Source organism: Lithobates pipiens, unplaced genomic scaffold (genome assembly GCF_037356315.1).
Source record: "Lithobates pipiens isolate NorthernLeopardFrog02 unplaced genomic scaffold, aLitPip1_a1.2 Scaffold_3, whole genome shotgun sequence".
Taxonomy (NCBI): domain Eukaryota; kingdom Metazoa; phylum Chordata; class Amphibia; order Anura; family Ranidae; genus Lithobates; species Lithobates pipiens.
This window is the reverse complement of record NW_027507790.1, coordinates 121,667,002-121,688,077: the sequence shown is the minus strand read 5'-3', so window position 1 is coordinate 121,688,077 and position 21,076 is coordinate 121,667,002. Positions and strand designations below refer to the sequence as shown.

The following is a 21,076-nucleotide window of genomic DNA, read 5'->3' as shown; positions in this document are numbered from 1 at the left end:
TGGTCTTCTTACCCAATATATTCTGAAATGTATGTTTATATTGCAGATTTTGTTTTCGCTTTGAAAATTTCCATTAAAAATACAATTATAAAAAAAAAAAAAAATATTCAGTGGTATGGTGTAAGAACGAAATGTAACCAAGGTGACAGACATGATTATGTTAATGAATATCAAGGAGAGTAAATTGATTAATGAAGGTTAATGTTGGTTTTGATACAAAAAACTGTTTGAGTTTCACTATAATAATCAATTATTTGTATATTTTTTTGTTTTGGATTCAGTAGCCAATGGTTAAATCCTCTGTCATGTATTTCTGTGTAGGTTTCTCATCTCAGTTTGTCCTGGTGACCATTATCATAACACAAAATCAAACATTTTAGAGATGTCACTGGACCAGAAGGTGAGAGAGAAAATATTCCAATGAGGAAACCTGTGTAATGGTTGATCTTTACTTTAGAGAGATTTCCTGTCACTTCCTGTTCTGCCTGTGGAACTTGAGAGAGGATCTCTCCAACTTAGCAGGGGTGTTAACCATTCTCTCTACTCTTTTCCAACTAAGAATAAAAGTTTTAATTTTAGATAATTTTTGACTAACATTGAAAACTGGAATCAGCACTGAACATGGTTGTAATGCCAATTGGGTGATTGTATTCATTAACTTTTTCAGAACCGTTGTAAAATAAAAAATATAATCAAGCAAGACTAAGATAGAATCATATGGTACCAGCACTGTAAAAAGCTCTTGCAAGAGTGATTTTACATTCTACATCACTCCTAATCACCTCCTTTTCTGTCCACTTTTATCTTAATCCCTATCCCCTGTTCCATATTCCTCAGTTCACCCTTCATTTTTCTATCCAACCCCTTAAATTAGTATTGGTTTCTAGTTTAAACATTGTAATGCCCCTTTTGCTAAATCCAATTTCCTGTTGGTGATCATTGCCATTATGTGTATTGAGTTATGTGCCTTATATTGTACTTTGAAAAAATAAATAAAAAATCTTCAATTTAGAAGAACGTTTAAAAAAAACAAAAAAAAACACCTGTATGCCCATGTCCATTTGCTCTATGGTCAATATAAGCCCTTTGGGTTTTGCAAGTTACAGCAAAAGTCAGCCTTTATCTTTTGGCTTACCTTATCTTACATTTGTGGAAAGGGACCTGTCAGTGCTAGTTTTTCTATCTTAATATCATATTAAGTGATGATTAAAACGAAATAAAAAAACAAAATACTTTGCAGATCTATGCAACGTGTGAAATAAATGGCCCAAAGTAACATGTTGTAACTTGTTTAATGGCATTTATGTGGTGCAATTGTCTCATACCATTAAGCAGCAATTGACTGTGGGTATATATTTTTATTCCGCAAAGTACAGTATAAATCAAGTGTGAAAAACAATTTAGATAACTATCTACACTGTGGAGTGCTAACATCTATAAATATAGGTTTAGAAAAGCAGAACATTTTACCTAAAACAAAGAACATAAAACAAAGCAAAATACATGTAAATAGTTCAACAAAACTTAAAAAGGATGACCTTTAATTTACTAATGCTAATGTTTACTACAGAAGAAAACGAATTACATTGTGAGCAATTGTAATATGGTATTTCATTTTAAATTACACGGATAAAAAGTAAAGTGTCTGTTTTTTTTCTATACAACTGTGCCTCTGTGGCAAGATACTGATACATCTGCCCTCTCTGGTCCTTATACTGACAAAATACGAATTTAACATTTTAATAAGAAAACATCACTGTGCAGGTATACAAAAAGTTTTACAAACATTATTTTCGAACAAGACAGCATTTCATAGATATAAAATGTAAAATAAATGTGACATAAAAAAAGCACAGATTTGACCTTCATTAACTGATTATCATGGAATGTATAGGTACCCTGCAGAAAGCAGAATGCTTTTTTCCCTGGTATTCTAACATTGGGAACTTAGTGTTGTTCAAACAGGAAAACAGAAACGCCCTATTGATAGTTCATAGAAATATTTGCTGTTTACAAATCTGCCATTAACTTGGTTCCCATAAAGGCTTAAAGGTTACTGCTCTAAATTACAAAGTATGGTTCCAGTAGGCAGACGAACCAGGCAATAAACACTTAATACAATCAGAAATAGAGTACAACAGTCTAAAAATGCTTTGTATATTCACTAAAAACTCAAAGTAGAGACAACCAGAAAACACATTTTTGCTAATTAATAGACATATCCAAAACAATGTTTTATTGTTGGCTCCAAATGACTATGTGGACAAAATGTTATCCCTATTATTATTTATTTAAGTACCTTACTTAATAAACTGAGCATTCTCCAGGGCTACTGAGATAGAGGTCCGTTTCATTATTTCCTCATCGTGCTACTCCCCACAGAAAAATGCAACGGTCCGCATGTGGGTAAAAGTACAGACTCTTTACTCTAATAATATATATATGTTTACACAGACAGCATTACATGTATGTACTGTGTAAGTTCACCAACTCATACTAGGTGAATAATAAAAACATTACTAAATAAAGTACCATGCAAGCCCAAGGGCAGAATATTTGCAGATTCTGCTTTTGGAATTGGAACTGTTTTAGCCATATCACAGACTACTTCTGTAGATGGAGGGGTTTCTTGTATTTTTCATTGTGCAGCAAACATCCTGGAGCAGTTGGGTGAAGGGGGCAACTGAAGCCTCTCCAGCTACAGTAATAATTTGTAGAAGTTTCCATACTTTCTGAGTAGCAGTAAAGTAGTGGATTTAGGTTAGTCCATAGGGTCTTATCCAGTCCCTGTGCAAGTGCAGTGATCTCCAAACATCTCACCCCTAACAACAAATGGAGGTCCAATAAGTTCACCCCTAAAAAATAAGCAATTTAAGTAGTATACTCTTGGACTTTTAAAGGAAAACAGCATACAGCTTATACCCAATACTGCTAGACATTTTTTTTATTTAATACATAGTAGAAAAATATACCTTTTTAATATCTAAAACACTTTTAATACATATGCATAGTGATTCAAAAAGTTCCTGTGAAAAAAATTATTGAAAAAAAAAAAAGACATAGAAAATAGACATAGAACAGGAAATCAGCCAAAACCCTTCATTTTTTTTTTTCTAGGTAAAGACAGTTGTGCAAACTAAAAGTAACTTAAGTAGAAAAGTGTTCATACGAATAACACTATCATGAGTTTTATGGAGTATGACAAGTTGTTGTCATAGTTTATCCCAGTTGACAAATAAATTTGTATAACTAGTTACTACCGTTTTCCATGCCCAAGAATGACAGATGGCTCTAGAGGGTTAAGAGACCGGCTGGGCCTGCTTGCTCTACCACCATGAATGCGAGCAAATGCCTTGGGTGGACTAGGACCTGCGGTCACATGTTCATTTCTCAGAGGAGCAGATGCCTCACCCCCACAAGTTCTGCTAGAGAAGGTTGCATCTTTAGAGGCACTAAATAGTTGAAGGCCTTGCTGTATGACACTTACGAACTTCTGTGCAGACTGCTGATGGTTCTGGGACATTAACAGCAGGTTAGAGGCAATTTTTTCTAAAATTGCATTCTGCTGCATAAGAAGTTCAGTGCTTGACTTCTCCGAAGCTATAATCTGTTTCAGAGATTTATTCATATCTTTCACATGGCCATTAAGGACATTTAACTTCCTGGACATTGTTTTCCGCAATTGACTCTGTTCCGCATAAATGAGAGCTGTGTGTTCGCTGATGTCATTCCGCATAGTGGGAGGAACTTGATCACTGCTGAACGGAGGCATCATAGGCAGTTCATTGAATGTTTCATCAGATGCTGTTTTCTGTATGCTGGCAATGTGCTGCTCATCTTTTTCAGGTTGTATATCCTGAAGCATAAAGTCATCTTTCTCTTTGATGGAGTCAAGGTGACTTGAAAGAGGAGCCATGTATATTGCTGCTTTTTCTTCCTCCATCTCAGTGAAGTCTGCCTTGTCCTGAAGTACATCAGTCATGAGACTACTGGTTGGTATTTCTAAATAAAAGGAAGTGAATGTTGTTAGATCACAATATCATAGATTATTCAAACATGTGCATCCAGTTTTAAGCTCAGGAGTACAGAATGAAGTGTTGTCTAAGCAATATTGTATGTGACAATAAGGAAACTTAATATTGTCTTCTGAAAACCCACCCTGCAAGGTTTATTCATCAATACATGTTGCTTCCTTGCTGCAAGCTTCTCTCCCTCTCCCATCAGCTGTGTTAGAGCTTAATCAGGTGGATGACACAGGCCACACATGCCTGAGCACTGTCACATGGAAAAGGTCACATGCACCCTCATTTCCAGAAACCCTGCTCCATTAAAAGCAGTTTGGTGAGCATGCCTTGCTTGAGGGGATGACTATTAGAAGACACTATTCACTGTGCCTTTAATGGGTAAAGAGATGGTGTCTCTTTAAACATTTAAACAGACCTCACAAATATGTGTTTGATGGAATGGACACAAATTGTCAGAGAAACATGCCAACATCTTGTGAAAAGTTTCCTATAAGAGAGGACGATATAGACAAAGGTGGGGGGCATCTCCATATTAATGTCAATGGTTTTATATAGGATGTCCAACAAACTCATACAGATGTCATTGCCATCTACTATACATGAAACCTACATTACCATACCTGACCCAAGGAATATACATTTTTGGTTAATAAATTGACAAATTTTAGTCAGTTTGCATGATCTAATTAATATAAGCAAGACACAAGAATGTTTACCAGCCTTAATGATGGTACTGTGAAATCCCACGCTAGATGGGTTAATCCATATGTAAACCAATTAAATAATTCTAAATTGTCCTTTTGCATATAATTTATACGTATGGTCACCTTTACATTAGTAAAAGGCCTATCATAATTAAATTCCTAGAACATACATACAACTCTCAGGTTATGTTATTCATGGGGTTTTGAAATATCCTCTCCCAGTCGATATTACCACAAAAGTCAAGTATTACTACTTTGTGATACAAAAGTAACTTTAATAAGTTATTAAAAGACATAACAAGTAAACAGAGTGGGCCACCCCAAGTATCATACAGCTATGTTTTATAATTCCTAACTTAAATCTGGAAAAATGTTTTGTCTAGGTGGGTTATCTGCAGAGACAAATCTAATATTGATTTTCGAAAACCCATACAGAAAACAATTACATTTCTATTATGATGGTGGAGAGGGATATTCTTTTTCTTAAGCAAAACATAATCTAAGTTACATCTCAACATTATTTTCTTATCATGTCCTTCAAAGTCTTGATGAAAAAAAGTCAAGGTTTGATGTGTTACAAGAACCAATCAGCTCTTCTGTGATCCAAAGTGAATGTATCAAGCTGTGTGTGATATTAAGGTTACAAGAGTTATCTGTTTGCTATTATCTGCTTATTCTTGTTGCTCTGTAAGTATTTCTCCATTGGATGTTTTGGAAAAACTGAAACTCAAAACAAAAAAAATAAAACTAAGCACATACTTTAATCAATTGCAAAGTACAATCGAACAAGCAGGACCAGACTGATAATAGAAACCTGGCCAAAATCCAATACCCTTTGGCTATTCTGAGATGGGAAAATCAAGATATATTCTTGGCAGTGACAAAAATATTTGAGAGAGGACGATAACTGCTTAAGCTTAACCAAGTGATAAAAAAACGACTAATGTTTATCTGCTTAGCAGAACTTTTTTTATTTTCTCATAATTACTGTAGGCATGGATATTTTATAGCAAAAATATTGGCCACTATCTTTGGTTGCATTTGCTATTGTGCTCAAGGGCAATGCCACTAGATGCAGCTGGTAAAAGGCATTTAAGTTGTAATTGTTTTATTAGATGATCTAACGTGCCAAACAAACTTTTTTTTTCACAGCTGTTGAAATTCTAACTGCAACATGAATGGGGAATCAAAACTCCTGGCTAATTAAATTAACCATTCTGTTAAATAAAGCAAAACTTTGTCATGAAATACTAAACAGATGGGTTGCTGATTTGTTTTAAACCCCAGAGCTTGTCTAGGCTGTTCTCGGCCCATAGTGTTAATGTGGATGATTTGACATTACATTGATTTTTATATTTTGCCATTTTACTTCTATTACCCTTCTGGATCTGCTGATAATTCACGAATTGTGTATATAGACAAGAGACTTATGAACAATGTTAAAGTAGAGCTAAAATCTCATTCAAGCTTTACTGTGATAATGTAGCTTCAAAAGTTGTTTCCAGTCCTTTGAAATATGCAGTTTTTAATAAAATTACCCCTGATGATAATGCCACAAAGGTTGTAGGGTGACAACTGTCTCCCATCCTGTTATTGAGACTACATGAAGCCATGCCAACACACATTGCATTGGCACAGTCCACCATTGTCATTGCCATGAAGCTTGTGCACAGATATTATGTGAAGACAGCATTAGACCAATGACATGTAAACAGGAAGAGGCTAATAGAAGCTATAGGATGTTATGAGCACAGAGATGAAAAAAGGTGAAAATTAAATGTTATGAAGAAATGGTAATTGTGTAGGTTACATGGTGCTTTAGCTAATTAAATGTCATCCAATTAAGATTTAGATCCATTTTAGATGAAATTTCCAATGTTTAATGGGACATGAACCCCATATTCATTATAACTACTTTGGGAAACACTGTATGCCATTAAGTGAAAAATATAACTAGATTGGAATAATGAGGTCTATGGCTTTCTCATTAAATAGTAACTCCACTTTTGTTGAGAAAACCTGAGGAAATTGGCAGGGTCTGCATCACTTTAGACATGATTTCCCTTTAGGAGTATCTCACCAAAAATGACATTTTTGTTGCAGGAGATGCCAAAAATCTGACTTGTATCTTAGTGCAGACTTCTGCAAAAAACAGTAAGCAAATCACACAAACAGGAAATTCAATTTCTGGGGGGCATTCTGTACACCATCTGTGTACAGAACGCCTCCAGGTAGCCACATTGCATTTTACAGACAATTACAGAGCTACAGGTGAAAAAGGAAAGGTAATTTTAATAACATTCAATTACAATATACCTTGAGTCGCAATTGTATACACTATACTTTTTTTTTTTTCCATTTGGAAATGTTTTTTTCCCACAAAAGTGGAGTTACCCTTTAAATCTGATAGTAAGCTAGGGGACCTCAGAACCATTAAGTGTTTACTGCTGGAGAAAAACAGAAAGAGGAACAGGGCACAATTACAAAATAAATGTACATGCCTCCACTGAACTCTGGTTAGTGAAGCCAAGGTACCATGGAAAAATAAATTATAATAAGAGAAAAACAAAATCACTATAACATTCCCCTTAGACACCCCATCTCATCTAATAGTTAGTCAGGTTGAAAAAAGACACAAGTCCATCCAGTTCAACCTTAAAAACAAATAAATAAAATAAAAAAAATAAAAAAAATAATCGTACAATCCAAATACCCAATTTTATGCCCACAATTGATCCAGAGGAAGGCGAAAAAAAAACCAGCAGAGCATGCTCCAATTTGCTACAGCAGGGGAAAAAAATTCCTTCCTGATCCCCCAAGAGGCAATCGGATTTTCCCTGGATCAACTTTACCTATGTTAGTACCTAGTTATATTATGTACCATCTAATGTATAGATAAGGTAATGGGGGTGTTATTGTTATATAATATTAGTCATGTACTACTTGCCAAATATATGAAGTGACATTGAATAACTAAAGGAAGTAAATTTTCACTATGCAAGGGAATGTTCAATCAGCTTAGTAAATGAGGGGTAGCTGTACTGACTTCAGTCATCCAATCATGTGCAAGCAAAATTCCTATTTTAAAATTTTTCCTTGCATGCGATTTTGAAATTTTCACTGCATTTATTTAGCGAAGTGGACATTCCCTCAAAAAGTGCTCAATTTGTTTAGTAAATCATGGTCGGTGTGTTCCCATTATTCTCTATATGTTCCTGCCTCTCATCCAAAGTTATATATGGCTGTTCTAAAACCACGAAGCAGGAGTAATGCAAAACATTTACAATATCATCTGGGGTGCTTTCAAAGGCGTGCAAAGGCACAATAGAATATAAAACAGGTTGTGTTTCTCTAGAAATGACTTGCCATCCATGGAACATGCAGCATTTACAGAAACTATGATTTTATTCTAGCTGTGTGACACAATCTTCAATCTGAGATTTACATTGTGCCTGTTTTTAGATGTGCTTCCATCATGAGTGTAATAACAGCCTGATAACTTGTGATATACGTAGCTAGGCGTCATGTGACAATACCTGTCTTCACAACACATTTACTCAACTTGCCAGGTATTTATTTTTGTAATATAGCTAGAAAATGATATTATGTCTGCCCTACTTTGATTCACTAGTGTAACAATGACATTAGCTGTGGAATAAGTTTCTGCAGCCAGCCATTTATTTAGCACAGTGATTTTTCCATCTCTCTGATGGTTACATTTATAAAGTATACATGAGCTTATTTCCGTGAAGTTGGGGATTTTGTGAAGATTTTAAGTAGCACCTCTGGCTATTCTGAGGATTGCCAAAGTAGATTACATTTGCACTCTTTCGAAGTGATGCAAGTTCATGATAATCTTAGACTGTGTTCATGGAGCCTTGTCCTCTTAAGGGGTCCCAATTACGTTAAAGTAGATGTAAACCCAAATACTAAACCACATTTAAGCTTTAATATTTAAAAGTAATTAAGTAATGTTAATATCTTCCTATTTGATGCGTTCATTGAAATAATAACAGGTTAACCTACCATTAAGGTCATTGCTCAGGCATTTCCTTTTGATCCCTGTCTCCCACTTGTACTCTTTCATTGTCACCCTGTCACAGACTTTCAGTGGAGACTAAACGTGACCAATTCAGCACACATTACATTAGCATGGTCCACTGTTGTCACCATTGGGAATCTTGCCCCCGAGAAATACCCTGTAGCCACAGCTGGAGAGGATTCACACAGAAGGTGACTGCAATGAGGCTTCAGGAGATCAGCAGCACTGACATGCAACAAATGATGAAAAGTGATAAATCAAATATTTTATTTAAAATGTTCTCTTTATTTTTCTTAATTTTGGATGGAACAGGGGATGATTCATTTTTTTTCTGTCTGTATACCATCAGGCAAATTTCTCTTCATTTCGTGTTCCAAAGGCACAAAATAATAGATCTCTTTGAAGCAAACCATTTAGGGAGCTGCCACCAGAATAGATTGACCTATTGAAAAGTTTATGCCTAAACTCCTGTTCTTGTAACAACTCCATGTTGGATTCTATATCACTTGTTGGACTAGTGGTCAACAGGATCAATAGTAGGGGTAAATCTCTTAAGCAATGACGCAGATAACAATGAAAATCTGAAAGAGGTCTGATTCTAACACTTCATCCAGAATATAAAAAAAATATTTTGGTTTTACATAAACGTAAAAAATGGCAATTGGTTCTGGCACACAGTTCTTGAGCAAACTAAATCGTACACGTGCATATCCCCTTTAGTTGATCAGGCAAGTCACACAAGAGACAGCAATGGGTATCTGGACTAAAGTCAACAGGCAGTTTCCCTAGCACTACACATCTGCCCAATTATGGCTAGCCTAATGTATAGATAGACATGAAACAGGACACATGTAGAAAGCATAAAAGTCACTTAAATAATGCATTCTCTTCAACATAACCTCTCAGAATTGTCATCATTGTTAAAGTTAAAAAAATCAAACCCCTCAGTAAGTTATTCACATATAGAATAAATAGAATGAAGATATTTACTCATACATAAAGGTTAAAATTATCAATTAAAAAACATCATACTCTACTGCAATAACAGCATTCATAATACCTTATAGAGCAGGGTTCCATGGAACCCAAGGGTTCCTTCAGAAGTTGCTATGGGGTCTTTGAGGAATGAGCAATTTCTGTCTCTCAGATAAGTTCTCACTGACTCCACTGATGTTTTTTGTGACTATAAGGGGGTAATTATTCCCATTGTTCCCAGTTTCTTTTCACTGACCAGCTCACATAAATGTATGGTGAGTTGTAGATATAGTTATTTTTAGCAGAGGCCAGAAAGTTATTTCAAGGGTTCCTCTGTATTGAAAAGGTTGATAAAGGCTGCATCAAGGACCAGTAAATGCACATAAATAATGGCTGCATTGATGGTACCTAGTAACCAAAGACAATAAAAATAAACTGGTAGCTTGATGAAGAAATGCCTTATGCTTGACATGTTTCACATCAAAGCTGTATCAGGAGTTGGATGCTGTAACAAAGTCATGACATAGTGGAGTTAATTTACTAAACTGGAGTGCAAAATATGGTGCAGCTGTGCATGGTAGCCAATCAGCTTCTAACTAGCTTGTTTAATTAAGCTTTGACAAAAAAAATCTGGAAATGGATTTGTTTCTATGCAGAGCTGTACCAGCTTTTACACTCTCTAGTTACAGAAAATCAACCCCAGTATAACAAATTCAAATATCAGTGCAGTATTGAAGAGCAGGGAGTGGACTAATGGTAGGTAGGGAGGGCAAGACTAGTATGATATTTTTTAATTGATAAATTTAACTCTTATGTGCCAAAAAATAACTTGATTGTATGTTTTCTATATATGTGAATCACTTGCTGAAGGGTCAAACCATTAAAATATATATTTTTTTACTTAAAAGGGAGAAGCTCTTTTGGCCCTACTTCTCTTGTGGGTCATAGGTGTGCACTTCTTCCACACTCCTGGGACCTGTAATTCAGCGGACAGCAGGCTAAAGCCCGCTGTTGGCTGGCATAACTCAGCTGGTCCAGTTTCAAGTGATTGAAACTAAAGTGAATAGCAGTCTTTAACTGCTCAGTGTAGAGGTAGCGGGGGACAGATGAAGCATCGGATCTGCTACTTTATCCAAGAAAAAAAGTTTAGCTTTTAGATATACATAAATCTTATTTTACACAAACACTATTTTTTTATGCTCTGCCGAGTAATTTTACCATGTACAGCCACCTTTCTAGCACCATGCTGCATTGGACCAATCACAATTTCTGGTGATGCGACTCCACCCCCCCCCTGCTGTGCCATTACCAAAGCACAGCAGCAACATCATTCCTGTGCGATGCTTTGTGAATGGTACAACAGAATGTGGGGGCAGAGGCACAACACAAACTGGTGCTCCTCGTTAACACAGTACTTTAAGTATTGTCAGGTCAGTATAACAAAAAGTCCCTCCATCTGCACATTTTTGGGGATGGGTAGACAATTCCCCACCTGGATGTCTTTTTTAGACATCCACTGTCAACTGGTTGCTTAACTGCAGCAAACGACCCAAATTCATTAAGCACTGCTCTGACCAATAAGGAGCAATACTGATGGCTGTTCTAATTTATTCCTCATTGCAGATCATCATTTATTTTTGCACAGTGGCTGCCTTCATTACACACATTTCAGTCAGCCATCGTCTAATATATTCCCAAACTGCAGCTACTGCTTGGGTGATTAATATCTACCGGAACTTTACTTAGACTTTTACTTACATTTCATTGAACAGACAAAATAAGAGTAACAAAATGCAAGATGTCTGTTGTCAACATCTATAGGCAACACAAAAAGGGCTGTTTGTCCTGAGAACACTAAAATGTACCTGCTGCTGCAACACAGAGGTTTGGAAAGCAGAGGCAACTATAGTTAACGGTTATATGTTAGAACAAATGAAGTGCTGCCTAAAAACATACACATTTGTCACTTAGGCTAAACGGTTTACTATTTAGCTGAAGATTTAATCATCTTTTAAAACTGTGGATAACAAGATGACAAAGAAACCACATCTGAGAGTAATTTCCTTTCAAAATAGATAGGCTGCCAGCACGTCATTGTGAGAGTTACTGTGCAAAAATCAACTGGCCTAATTTTCATATTCCGAACAAGGCATACAATCACTTTAAAACAAGCCCCTTCTTCACCTCTGTAGCTTTAGGCATTGTGGAGAAATGAATCTTAAAAATTCACAATAGCGGTATTGAAATTACAGCTTCGCTCTCCTACTTTGCATGGGTAGTAGAATCTTGGCTTTCTGCCAGCCCTCTAATCTAGACAAAAAATAGGTGTTTCTAAACTGGTAGAAACCAATTAAAACGGTACTAGGGTTTATGTGATTTTAAGGCTTAATTACTTCACAGTACATGCAGCTAAATATGTTAGGATAGCTTGTTTTAGAAATCTTTTATTGCTTAAGATTATGTAACACAGGTGCACTATGTTGCACTAAGCTTGGCAGTTACACTAAACTAATGATTAGAGAACCAGTTTTCTAAACTGAAACAAAATGGTCTACTTTCCTTATGGGGCCAAAAATGAGAATCCTGTTGAAGGGTTTTGCACAAAATTTCTTGTATGTGTACAGAAGAGTGTGCGTTCTACAAGTGTCTGATAAGTTAGCTACAGAACTTTGAGATGGATTAAAAAAAAAAAATCAGAACTTTTGCAACATTTATGGTTTACAATTTCTTTTTTATGTAGACAGTACAACTTATTAAAACAAATTTTGTCAGTGTTTGGAGGTGCATCTTAAATTAAGAACAGAGTGAATTTATAGTGAGAGGAAATGTCACAGTTAATTATCATAGAGCAGAAGAGACAGACCCAAGTACATTAAAATACATATTTAATTCATCCATTATGCTACAAAAAATCCACACAAGAGTGATTGGATCTGATGGCAAGCAGATACTAAGTGCTCTCAGTTTTAGAAAAGCATCAGCTGCTATCTCTCACGGCACCACTCTATGCTGAAATTTGTAAAAAAACTAACACCATCTTAGATGTCTGTTCCTATGATCTATCAGACTATGCAGGACAAACAAGTGGAAAGGCTTGTTCAGGGTATTTTATGATCATTCTCAACACAAATTCTGTATTTCCCTTCTCTCATATATATATATATATATATATATATATATATATATATATACACATACACATTATATATAATATACATATATCACACACGGTGTTATACGCCGATAAATACGATATATATGAGGGAAGCTTAAGGAAAAAAATTACATTTAAATGCCCATCAATGCAGCTTTATCAGTGTTCATCTGCAGCCTTGTCAGTGTCATTTGCAGCCTTGTCAGTGTAACCTTGCCATTTAAAAATGGCACCACCGAGATACAGAGCTGGATTTCCTGTGCATCTCGGGAGCGCTCGGCAGCATTTGACCGCAAGCCGCCGAGAGGCTCATAATTGTCGGGGGAACGGCGTATAACACGCACCCATGATTTTCCCCTGATTTTAAAGGGAAAAAAGTATGTGTTATATGCCAATAAATACGAAAATTATATATATATATATATATATATATATATATATATATATATATATATATATATATATATATATATATATATATATATATATATATATATATATATACACACACACACAAATGTATATACACTATATTGTCAAGAGTATTGGGACAATTGCCTTTACACGCACATAAACTTTAAATGGCACCCTAGTCTTAGTCCGTAGGGGGTCAATATTTAATTGGCCCACTCTTTGGAGCTATAACAGCTTCAACTCTTCTGGGAAGGCTATCCGCAAGGTTTAGAGTTAGCATACCAAGACATTTTGGACAATTTCATGCTTCCAACTTTGTGGGAACAGTTTGGGGCTGGCCCCTTCCTGTTCCAACATCTCTGCGCACCAGTGCACAAAGCAAGGTCCATAAAGACATGGATAAGCGAGTTTGGAATGGAGGAATGTGACTGTCCAGAAACTGAGTCCTGACCTCAACCTGATAGAACACCTTTGGGATGAATTAGAGCGGAGGCTGCCAGCCAGGCCTTCTTGTCCAACATCAGTGCCTGACCTCACAAATGACCTTCTGAAAGAATGGTTAAACATTCCTATAAAATTCAGTGTAACAATCAAGGCAACAACTCCTGCAATAACAAATAAATGTGTAACTAAACAACCAAAGTATAAAAAATTTAACAAATAAGTGACTAGTCCACCCTCCCCCCCCAAAAAAAAATACTGCTCACACTTAGGTGTTTTCATGACATACACCCCAATACCTATAAATTATACATATAACAGTGCAGCACAATTCATACATAAACCATATGCATATAAAAATAAAAATTAGTCACTTGACTATATGTGCTACACGTGTCCTTAAAACCACAGTGTACTAAACAAACGTGACTGTAAAAATCTTCAAAGTCTGTGTCCGTTGAAGCTCCACCTCTTTACAAAATGCCAACTCACCTCCTGCATCAGACCCCACTTCAGAGTCTCATCCTCTATATGCCTCCATATCTCTATTCCTTCTCTTGGGTCCAGTTATGTGTGGTTCAAGTTTACTTTTACTCATTAGCCACAAAGAGTGTCATGAAATGAAGCAGACGGAGAACCATAGTGCTCTCTGTGCGAGTCAGAGAACACATGAATAATATTAAGAAAGTTAAGAAAGAGCACAGTGTACCCATGCATATTAGGGAGGAACATAGAGACCATACAGGCCTTACATTTTGGGGAATAGAGAAGGTGGAAAGACACTGGAAAGGTGGGAACTTTATTAGACAACTGAGAAAACAGGAGTGGTTTTGGATATACAAAACGTAAGTCTTAGCCCCCACTGTATGAATTTCAAATTTGATTTAAAATTGCTTTATTATTGACAAATAATGATATATTTTATTGATTCGTTGTGATAGAAAAATCTATTTGTTTCACAAGCCTTTGAAGATCTTTACAGTCACATGTGTTTAGTACACTGTGGTTTTAAGGACACTTATAGCACATATAGTCAAGAGGAGGAGCAGCCCGGGTGTGTATTGCTGGGAACACGCTAAGGGTTCTCCCTCTGTGGCGCGACCAGAACCACAATAGGAACCATTTCCTCACTTATTACAACAGTATTATAAATACCTACCAGGATACAACCTCCTCTCCACTCTGGGGTACTCCTGGACGGCTGCAGTTGGAGAGACATGGTCTCCTAATGGCTCCAAAGTGTTATGAAAACTTGAACCATCCTGGACCAGTTTTTAGACTGGCCATTAAATGGTCCATCAATAGCCTCCTGATCAAATCCAAAGAAGGAAAATACAAAAATGGAAAGAACACTAAGCTAAATAAATGTAGCTACCATACACCCCCCCCCCCCCCCCGCCCCCAAAAAAAAAAAAAAAACACACCTTCCAATTATGATTTTCTTTTTTTCAAGCCAATTTATCCTCATCAGTGCCATTATATAATTTTATAACAAATCAGTGAAATAAAAGTTGTTTTGATATTGCATTATGTTTTTTTTTAAAAAATTTGAGGGATAGTGTACACAAAAATAGTAATTTAGTTATATGGTTGGCTCCATCTGTGCATGGCTTCTAATATTTCTTGTATACCCCAGTGGAAAGATCTTCCTGCCAGGTTTTCTCTTCCTATACACCTGAGAGTTTTGGGTGTTTCTGCATCTCTTTATTCTATTTCCCATAACAGAAATAAATACAGCAGAAAGTGTAAATATATCGGCCACAGCAGGTGCGCAAAGCTGGAAACCCTCACAGTTAAAGAATATCTAAAGCAAAAATGCTTTGTTTTGTTTTTTTTATGGATAGAATAGGAAAATGTTAAAACCCCTGTCAGGGATTTTTTTTGTCTCATAATAAAGATTCCCTTTTACTCCCAATGTCAGAGACACAACAGGAAGAGAGTACAAACCATTCTGTCATCAGATCTCCCTGCTGAAAAAATTCCCATTACCTGCTACTCCTATGACAATTGCAAACTTTTATTCCTTCACCTTTTTCCTAGTAGAGACAGCAAATCTACCCCACAGGGTTACAGACAATAAATAACCTGTAGGGGCTTCTATTTAAAACATTAAAAGAAAGTTTGGGCTTTTGCATTCTTTAGGCTCCATGCACACTGGCTTAAAAAAAAAATTGCTTCTACAGGAGTTTAGTGTTATGCCTGTAATCGTTCTAATGTGCATTGACACATAAGATAACATTGAGTAGCTTCTACAGGCAGATTTTGAGCTCAAAGTTTAGGGGCAGGAAAAAAAAAAAACCTTCAGGTTTGCGTTTCTGATTGGAGCTTACTGGCAGAAAAACAAAACAAACAAAAAAAAAAAAAACGTAAAACTCATCTAGACTTTGTAAAATATACAATAGTATATTTACTCCCAAGAGAACAGACAAGCCCAGTGTGCATGGAGCCTTACTCAAGTTAAAAAAGTAAAAGCCAGCTGTCAAAAATTTAAAGCACGATATCAGGAGAATTCCCCTTACTATTCAGAAACAAATTTTTGTTTCTTAAAAGACCAAAGCAGATGACTTCTAAAAGGCCAGCAATCATTTTAAAGGAACAGAAAAATTTAGCAGGTGATAAAAGGAATGGCATACATTTGCACCAGTCATATCAAAAAATGTGCACAGGACTGGTCCCGATGGATAACACAGGATAAGCTGTTGACTCAAAGTTTACCAGGGGTAAGAATAAGCTTGTAAAAAAAAAAAAAAAAAAAAAAAAAAAAAAATTATGAGGTATGGCAAAAGGATTTAAAGTGGTAGTAAACCTCCCCTACCAGTTTTGCCCATACCAATCATTACTACAAACCGCTAAAATCACTATATGTAATTGTCAGGTTACTTGTTTTTTGTTTTCTTGTAATCTGTTCCATTGCTTTTGCTGACATACCCGGCACAAGCGTATACTTAACCTGATTCAGGGCACGCTTTTTGTGCCGTCAGTCCATAAAGATGTATGCCACACTGGTCATATCTGTGTGGCACAGCACCGAGATCCTGTGATATTACAGTTTTATTAAGCATTGCCTGATATAGCCCATGTGACCTTACAACTCACAGGGAGTGTAAACATTGGGACATCACGGCACACTGCAGCAGGGATGAGCCATAGTGATCCTGGAACTAGAAAGAATCCTGGAACTAGGCTAAGAACCCAATGTACACGATTACAGATCGGACTAGCAGAAAGCATTTTTAGGAACCATAAACCAGATGGAGAAAAAAAAAGTGCAGTTTAACACCTTTAATGAAATGACAAAAATAACAGTTCAGGAATGTAGTCAAAAAACAGAAGCCAGGGTTTGCATGCCAAAGCAGCTAATCAGACAAGCCAGGGTCAGGAAACTAGAAGTTAGCATAGTCAGAAGCAAAAATCAGGAACAGAAATCGGAAATCACCTAGGCCAGCGATGGCGAACCTTGGCACCCCAGATGTTTTGGAACTACTTTTCCCATGATGCTCAACTACACTGCAGAGTGCATGAGCATCATGGGAAATGTAGTTCCAAAACATATGGGGTGCCAAGGTTCGCCATCACTAACCTAGACCAAGTCAGACACAGGAGCACAGGAAGGAATGCACTAAGATCATGGACCATGCAAGGGCAAGGAGGAAATGAGCTAATCCGCTTAAATAGCAAAAAGGGGCTGGCTGTAGGCTGGACTAATGAGGCAGGTAAATTGTAACCGAGTCACTGCAACTGCTTTATAGGGGGAGAGTTTACTACCGCTTTAAGATCAAGACCAAAATAGAAGTTACTGGCCATAGTTCAGGAAAATATAGTATGTATGCCAGAGAATAGGTGCAGTAACTCACCTATCCCATATGTGAGGGAGGAAAGCAGTGTGGCACGTTGTGCACGCCACATCATAGGGTGGTGTGAACAAATTGCACAATAGTGGGAGGGTCTTAAAAGGGACATGGTTCATCTCTACACCTCTAAGGCTTACCACTGCACCCCAATCTAAAGCCAACCACTGCACCCCTGTCCAAAGCTCACCTCTGCACCCCACCATCAACAGCTCACCTCTACATCTCCCATCCATAACCCCTGCATCCTCCCTAATCTGTACCTTGCTTCTACACCACGTCTGTCTACAGCTCACTTGTGAGCCCCATCCACAACTCAACTCTGCAGGCAGTCTAATGTCCAACTGTCCACAACTCACCACTGCACTTCCCCCCTCCCCCCCGTACGCAACTTGTTTCTGCATTTCCACACACGTCCTCTCTTCCACAGCGCAGCTCTAGCCAAAGTGTACCGCCACAGCTCACTTCTGCACCCATCTTCCACAGCTCATTTTTGCAAACCCCCCTCAAACTTTGCAGCACTCTTCCACTGTATCCCCCATAAATAGCTCACATTTGCACTTCTCCTCAGTTCTGACCTCTACACTCCACAGCCCTCATTTGTTCACACACTTCCCTCCACCGCTGGTAAAAAAGCACCTCTCCCAGCTAATTTATGGCTTGATATTTCCCCACTGGCCAGCAGCAACAGTGAGGTCATCTCATGGGGGCGTTGGCATCTGGGCAACAGCTCAGTGCACAATGCTCTCCCCCCCTCCCCCCTGTTGTGAACACTCTGCAGCAGAGCAGCTGCCACTCCCTTGTCCTTGCTCTGAGTGTAACGGCAGGGAGGAGTTCTGCGGTAGACTGTCGGGAGAAGTGCGCTGTCACTTGTAAAACACAGAAGCTGGGTTTCTGCATTTACAAGTGACAGTAGTAAGTGATGAACACAGGGGCAGTGCCAGAGGAGGCTAAATAGAGTTCCACCATGGTCCAGCTGACAAAAGCCCTGATGCTAAAAATCTACCACAGCTCACCTATATTGAAATATGGTGAAGGGACTGAGAGGCCAATTCAAAACCGAGTGGTACCCATATTTTCCATTTTATTCATAAAATTTAGAATGTAGTGCCTGCCTGTTGTAGTGGCCATAACCCTTGGCAGGGCGGCCTTAACTTTTGGGCTTACCGGTTACCTCCACTTGGCTGGTTCTTCCATGTCTAGGGGTTCCTAGAGTTAGTACGCAACACTTTGGATGCTGACACCATAAAAGTCCTTTAGAAAAGGTTTTTATTTGCAGGGGTAACATCCAACAACACAGTCTCGTATGGGAACAGAGGGCAAGGGTGAAGAAACTCAGGCACCTTGAACTGCTAATATCATAAAGTCTCTAATACCACCCATAGAGTAGCCACTCGCAGCTGGGCGCTTCAAGACTGAACAAATCTCTAGCCAGAAATTATGGCAGTCAGCACTTTGATCCAGAACTTGTGAAATCTTCGACCTTGAGTAACTGGTAACAGAAGTGGACAGGAACCTTTTTCCTCAGTACCTGGAACGTTCTCTGTCTCCTTGACAATACTGGAAAAAAGCGTGAATTTGCCAGTGTCCTTCACAACCCAGCAACCAGGCACTTCTCAGGATGCCAGCTTGTTGGCCCTCCTCTGAAGAGTCCTCCCCCGGTCACTTACACGAGCTGCGGTGCCCCTCCAAGCAACGGATGCCTTGAATTCTCCCTCAGTTACTGCGCCTCAGACCAGCCAGTTCCGAGACTCGGGAACCGACAGATCACTACCCCAGACCAGGCGGGTCCACTGGGACTAGCCAACCGAAGCATGTTGCGGAGCGACGGACGCTACCGGGACCCCTCGCGGGGCTACCCCAGTCCAGAGTCTGGAACAGACAGCTAAGGCCTCAAGAATGAACTAGAACACGTGACTTCCACATCTTAAGTACCCTATCCCAGACTCCTCAGTGGGGCCTGGCGCACCCACTGATTGGCTCCAGGAAAGCCGATACCTAAAACGTCCAACCAGGCCTGGTTCTGAGCCTGTCATGTGCACCTAACTGTACACATGACCAGGCAGAACTCTAACACAGCCCAGCCAAACTGATGTCAAAGTTAAACCTACACAATTAACTCTCAGAACCCCTTTACTTTTTTGCGGCAAAAACTAAATTTGTACATGACAGAAACTTTGTCCAAAGTGTCATCGCTACACTGTGCTCTCTGTATAACTGTGCAGGGAGGAGTTTTCGGTTATGTAGTCATGTTGTATTGTTGTTTACTTGTGTTTCTATTTTGTAAAGCGGTATGCAAACTGTTGGCATTATACAACCCTGTATAATAATAATATGAACTGTCAAATACATGCGACGTGCTTCCTCCTGCTCCTAGCACTTTTGACTTTCATTCGAATAACTGGGGCTTTTGCTAGCTTAAGGAAGCACAAAGCACATTTGTAAAGCACCATACTGTTCTTTAAAAATGTGCCAGAGTATTTTTTTTTCCTGAAAAGCAGCTGTATGGCTATTGTTATGAATGGGCTCCTGGAATTTTGTCAAAACTGAAAGAAAAATGGATAGTGCAAAGTTTAAGGAAATACTACAAAAGAACATTTTCCAGCTTGCTAAAACAAAATTGAACAAGAGTTATATTGTAGCAGGACAATGATCTTAAACAAAGGCATCAGGACAGCGGAGCTGTTCAAGAGCAAAAAGTGAATATCTTACAGTTAAGGCTGTGATCTCAACCTAGAAGACTTAAAAGTGGTTCTAAAGTCAGAAGGTTTTTTTACCTTAATGCATTTTATGCATTAAGATAAAAAACCTGTGTGCAGTAGCCCCCCTCAGCCCCTCTAATACTTACCTGAGCCCGATCTCAATCCAGAGATGTTGCATGAGAGACTCGGCTGAGACAGCAGCAGGGCCCAATTGGTTCCCACTGCCATCAAATCAAATTTATTGAGCCAATGAGGTGCAAGGGGGCAGGATAGAGCAGAGACATGGCTCCGTGTCTGAATGGACACAGAGCAGCATCTTGGCTAGGGAGCTCCCATCGCAAGCTGCTTGCTGTAGGGGCACTCAGCAGGAAGGAGGGGGCCGCAGAGACCACTTAACTTTTACCAAGAGGACCACCCACTATTTCTGAAAATACCGCGGTAATGACACCTAGCTGCTGCCATAACCCCGGTAATAAGCATCAAAGTGCCGACGTACAGCTACGGCGATTTGCGGCAAGTGGTTAAGCCGCCCAAACATGAATCAAATTTCAGCCAGTTGAGCAGGGACCGACCAAATTTAAATTCGTATATAGGCTAGCTGTTGTACACAAGTCAATCTAACAATCCAGTGTACAACCAGCCTGTCAGGATTTTACCGATCAGTGCTATAGCTGGCAACGCTGATCATGGTATTCTGATGAATAGCGCTGCACGTTGAATGCAGGGATGGGGGAATCTGAACTTTTTTTTTAATTCAACATGCTGGCTGAA

General features: G+C 38.3%; 1 protein-coding gene across 4 annotated transcripts in view; it reads right to left on the bottom strand.

The window, feature by feature from the left end:
• Positions 1 to 1,273: 1,273 nt before the first annotated feature.
• The window catches only part of SEMA6A (semaphorin 6A), a 261,428-nt gene continuing 241,625 nt past the window's right edge, over positions 1,274 to 21,076 (bottom strand). For all 4 annotated transcript variants that reach the window (XM_077462229.1, XM_077462230.1, XM_077462231.1 and 1 more), the window contains one exon: positions 1,274 to 4,002. In XM_077462229.1, the coding sequence (XP_077318355.1) occupies positions 3,257 to 4,002 (746 nt within the window). In that variant the 3' untranslated portion in view covers positions 1,274 to 3,256. The remainder of the gene's footprint in view (positions 4,003 to 21,076) is intronic.